Consider the following 5,667-nt stretch of genomic DNA (forward strand, 5'->3'; position numbering starts at 1 on the left):
TTCTATGAAATTCTCAAATAATTAATAAAATATTATTTTAAAGGCTATGTATGCCATATGAATATATATTGAATTTTTATCCATTCTGATTTCTTGATGTTGTATCTGGAAACTGAAGTGAGAAGTAAACGAATATATTCCTATGAACTCTTGACCCAATGTTGTTCATTTTAAAAAATATTCATTTTCATGTACCTGAGTATTTTGCCTGTAGTTATGTATGTGTACTATGTTTGTGTCTGGTGCCTGTGGAAGTCAAAAGAGGTTGTCAGATCCCTAGAATTGGAGTTATAGATGGTTGTGAGCTACCATATGGGTCCCGGAAAACAAACCCAGGTCCTTTGCAAGAGCAACAAATGCTCTTCACCTCTGACCCATCCCTCCAGTCCCAATAGTATGTTTTTACTACCTCAGTTTTTCCTGCTTTCTATCCCTCAGACTCCAAGGAGGAGATGAGATAGAGATAAACTGAATCATCTTTTATTACTATTATGAGGACAAAAGTCACACCAAACAAGTGTGCTAGGTGAGTATGCCATTCAGTAAATTAACTCTCCATTGAAAGACCCTTCAAATCAAACACCTTCCTCTGAGGTGACCTTGTTACATACAAGCCAGGTCACTTAGTGGAGCTGTTTGCAGCATTTCATTAAAGGCACAGCTCATTAAAGGCAGTAGAGTTCCTAGGTAGCATCAATGATTCCAGTGAATTCTGGGGGAAATTTCTCCAATGCATTGAGGAAACACTACAGGTGTTGGGCACTGCTTTGACCTTCCCTGAAGAATAGTAGCTCCTTTGTCTCCCTTAATACAGTGTCAGTTTTTAAGACCAATTTTAAAACCAGAGGAGGCTACTTCTCAGGAACATTCTGTCTCTGTCTTGTCATGTTATTTCTTTGAATTTACAAACCAAAAAGTAACCAAGAAAACTTAGCTTAAGGACCAGACATGGAAAATAATACAAAAAGTAAGGATAGTGGGAATGGAAGGACGTTCGACTTTGTGGTTTTTAGATGTACTGTGGTGTGTACATTATTTTGGGAGATTGATTTCCAAGGTCTCATCCCTCCCCACCTTACCTCCAGCCTCAAATCAAGAGTGTCTCATCACCTTCCCAATCAATGGCTTCTTTGTGGGAGCTGAGGAGCTTGGAAAGAGAGCGTGCTCAGACAGTTCTCATCGTGAGAATGCAAACCAGGCTTAATGGACTCAAGTGCAAATTTATTTTATTGATTTTATCATTTTTGTCAATTGTAACATATAAATACAAAATAATTAAATAATTTGGAGAAGAAATTTTGCAAAGACCAACGAGCACACAGAGAAACAGACGTTACTACTGTGGTTAGTCTGGGATACAACATCTACTTGAAATATATGCAAGGGAGCTTAGTGAAAGACCTAAGGAAAGGATTTTGAAATGTTCCTAATAAACATCCTGGGCTTGAGACACCACTCAAGCGGTGAGAAACAGGATAGATGCTCTAGGACTCGGAACAATCAGAGTTGGATATATATTATTACCTACAAACAACAATATCACACGACAGTTCACTCTTCCCAGTAGCTGCTCCCCCTTGTCACTATACACTCTTCAATATTTGACATGTTTTAAGAATACAAACAAGTAGGACCAGAATGTAGCAGTTGCAACAATGACGTACCATGCAGTTGTCTTTTAAAGACCTAACTCGTTTGCCATATATACACTCTGGAAAAGTAATCCTACTCTGATTTCCTCTTTTCAAAGGCTCTGGGTATTTGAGAAGTGGCAGTGTATATCTTTCCCACATTCACAATCTTCCCTACATGGTTTAGATTACAATTTTATCCTCTAACAACCATGGTGTAGAGATTCTATAATATGATCATTAGGGATGAAGTCTGGTCATAGGTATCCCTATTTAGTGTCCAATATAGTCATATAAGTCATTCCCTGCATAAAGACCCTACATAAGGACCCTGAATAAGGTACTCAAGAGGATCATCAGGGCGAAAATGTGACCCCACTTTTTCCCAAACCATAAGCTCATAAGGCTATGTCCGTCCAATGGGGACACCTTTCCTTGATAGCTCAGAGGCTGATAGCTAAGCTGATTGTGGCACTGTCTATTTATAATTGTTCAGTCTGCCTTTATCATTATTTCTTGATTTCAGTGAAGTTTCTGAATTTCACATCCTATATGATCTCCGAAAGGAGGTTTAGAAGTCACTGGTAAGTTATCACATTAAAGAAAACGACACAACCATGATTCTACAAAAGAATAAATTTACACAGTAGAAAATAAATATAAAAAAAGATAGAGATACGATTTTTGACATGTGGGTCATTAGAACTTAGCTTATATACAACAAAGGCATGCACAACTCAACTCACCAACAGACTGAAGTAAACATTTTTTAAAGGATGTTATCAAGGATAACAGCCTCTTTAAAATGTGACTGGAAACAAACTTTCATTTTTCTTTTCTTGGATCTTATTCTGTGATTCTAACCCCAATCCCCTCACAAATGGGAGATAATAAACGAAATTGAGAATGTCTAGGAACCATAATCATGTCATAGTTTCCTTCTTCCGACAGTAAACTGTTGCCCTCAATTAGCTTATGTTCCTTTCGAGGTTGCTGAGTAGAAAACCAGCGATTTTCATATATCTCACATTGTATAAAAGGAAAACTGGACACTTCACACCATCAACATCATGCTTTGATTTTAGAAGAAGCGAATCACATTTGCTCGATAAAGTGTAAGCTTCCCCGCTTTGAAGTCCTTCTGAGTGCCATCCGGCTTTTGCCATTGCAGGAGTCCTCTTTGTCACTAAACATGTGCTGTTTCCCAGTGAGATCATGAAGGCACACGTCTCCATTCTGAACACTGAAAGAAACCCCATTCCTCTCGGTAGATGCATTGCCTAGATAAGAAGAATATTAAAGTCGTTAAAGTCGGTCTCATGAAGTATCCACTGAAAGCACTCAAGACCAAGCAAGTAACACCTTCACATTCATGCTAAATAGGCATGCCAAAAATGAATCTTTTAAAGTACCCACCCTATGTTTTCATATTTTATTTTTATTTCTTCCCTAAGATCAGGGACAGGAAGTTGGAGGTTGCTCAGAAACAAAATTTCTGTGACAGTTTTTAAAAACTAAAACTAAAACATTCAAAACGGAGAGCAAAGCAAGGTATTTTTTATTTTCAAGGCCTCATTTTCTAACTCCAATTGAACACATTGAATTAAACTGTGCATACGATAACCTACAATAATATTTAAGATTAGCAGAGATCCTGTAGGGACTCCCATAGGCTCCTGGTTCCCTCTGACTCCTTTAGAGGATAAGCCCAAAGCAACCAGCTACAGTTATAGCAAGATGAAATCATCTCTCTAGAACCATTTCTATATCTGTCTTCTTACAATCCCAATAGCACGGTCTCCCATGAGGAAGCCATTGATTCCAAACTAAGAGTTCAGATAGGGGACAGCAGGGCATTCAGTGGTACCTGTGATTTAGACCTAGACCTCCCTACCATTAGCAGCCTCAGAAAGTCAGGACACAGCATCTATTAGCTTTTAACTACTTAGCATCACCTTTTTGATCATTATAGCATTGAAAGGCCAGGTGCGAAGCTGAATAATAAGCCTATTTTCATGATATGATAATGATGATGAAAACAACACTGGACACATCATATTCTCACTTACAGTTAATGCTAAGGGACAGGTGCTATTTATGATCCCATTTCACAGATGTTAAGACAAAGGGAGAAATTAAATGCTCTGTCTGAACTTCTATAGCTCAAACGTGATGGATGGAACACTTGAGGTTGCTTCCAAAGTGTTAGCTTGTAGCCCTGTGTAGTAAATTTTAATGGCTGTAAGGCAGCTAAGACCTGAAATATGTGTCACATTTATGCAAAAGAGTCAGTGGATGTGGCTAATACAGCTCCATCTGTGCCACAGCTCAAATAGAGTGTATGACTGTCTGAGGCAGCTGTTCTGACTGAGGCGCTTTGGTTTGAGGACATTTTGGTTGTAGGAACAATTTGTCCCAGTATAATAAAGCACTCAGCTGCCAATTTCTTTTTTGAAATTCCCAATGCCATTCCTCATCTGGGGTGAGGGCTGACAAGTCAGAGATGTTCATCTGACAAGCACATTATCATTTTTTGAAACATTTAGCCATTCTGTTGACTGCAAAGTGCCCCCTACTTACTGTCAGATATCAAAACTAGCTGTGTCAAAAAGCAGTGCCAAAATGGACCTGCTTCTACAAAATGATTCCCCGAAGACTGAGCGCATTTTGGTAGTGCTAGGCAGGTGAAGCATTGCCTCCAAGCCTTTTTCAGAACATGGAAAACTTTAGTTATGGATTAAGAGCCCCCCACCCTGCGCGCGCGCGCACACACACACACACACACACACACACACACACACACACACACACAGGAACACACGATCTGAATGATCCAGCTCAATCCTTTAATCACATGCCTTTCAACTTGCTCTCTCACTCTTAGTAACCAGCTTTCATCTCCTTGTCTTTATTCCAGGGACCTACAATGAGTCATCCCTCATATGTCAAGTTGGCATAGTGCCCAGAACTTTAATCTTGGTATTGACAATGAGGATATAAGGCCACATGGTAGCAACTTCTTTTTTAAATGTTAATTAATTAATGTTTTCATTTTATGTGCATTGGTGTTTTGCCCGAATGTGTATGTGTGTAAGAGGATGTCAGATCTTGGGGTTACAGACGGTTACGAGCAGCTACATGGGTGCTGGGATTTGATTCAAGTTCCTCTGGAAGGACAGTTAGCACTCTTGACCACTGAACCACATCTCCAGCACCAGGCAGCAGTTTCTTCTCTTTTACAGCAGTGGTTCTCAAAGAAGAAGAAGAAGAATGTCCCCATAGAGGCATTATCTAGGGGCATTTTTGCTTGCTGCAACTCAGGGCAGGACACTGCTGGTTCTACTTGGTAGAGAGGCTAAGGATGCTATAGAACCTCTTGCAATTCTCTAAAAAGTGTTATTTAGTCCCATATGTCACCTGTGCCTGAGATTGAAAGGTCTGGATGTCAAGGAATCCTGTTGTATTTTCTTTGTGTGAAATTTAATATGAGGTATGTATGTAGTATGTGTACATGCTAATGCTAGCATGTATAGAAGCTCATGTGAGTGCACGAATGCACATGTAATGTCCTGTGCATGCATGTGGAAGCCTGAGGTTGATGGAGGGTGTCTTCCTGGATTACTGTCCACTCTCTATGTTGAAGCAGGGTTCCCCACTGAATCTGGAGCTTGTCATTTCTGTTGCTCTGGCTAGCTGTTTCCCATCTCCATCTGCCCCTTGTGTGCTAGGATTACAGCAGGCTCACCACACCCATCAAGCTCTTAAGTGTGTTCCACAGATCTTATGCAACACCCACTGAACCATCTCTCGAGCCAACCCCCAATTGTATGATTTAAAATAAAACTATCAGAAGCCCTCATCTTTATGAGACTAAAAAACTATTTGGTTGAGACATGAACCTTCTCACAAACTGATCTGAATTACTAATGGGAAGAACTAATACCTTAAAACAATGGATAAAGGCCAACTGTTCTTTGGAAGGAGAAATGTACTGGCACATCACAAGTTTTTTTTTTTTAAATAAAATGCGAAAAGG

At 39.6% G+C, this 5,667-nt stretch overlaps 1 protein-coding gene across 37 annotated transcripts in view; it reads right to left on the reverse strand.

Annotated features, from left to right (window-relative positions):
* Positions 1-1,209: 1,209 nt before the first annotated feature.
* Adgrg2 (adhesion G protein-coupled receptor G2) overlaps positions 1,210-5,667 on the reverse strand; it is a 125,595-nt gene continuing 121,137 nt past the window's right edge. For all 37 annotated transcript variants that reach the window (XM_087599209.1, XM_087599217.1, XM_087599220.1 and 34 more), the window contains 1 exon segment: positions 1,210-2,911. In XM_087599209.1, the coding sequence (XP_087455335.1) occupies positions 2,727-2,911 (185 nt within the window). In that variant the 3' untranslated portion in view covers positions 1,210-2,726.

Source organism: Rattus norvegicus, chromosome X (genome assembly GCF_021556685.1).
Source record: "Rattus norvegicus strain SHRSP/BbbUtx chromosome X, alternate assembly SHRSP_T2T, whole genome shotgun sequence".
In the NCBI taxonomy this organism is placed as follows: Eukaryota; Metazoa; Chordata; class Mammalia; order Rodentia; family Muridae; genus Rattus; species Rattus norvegicus.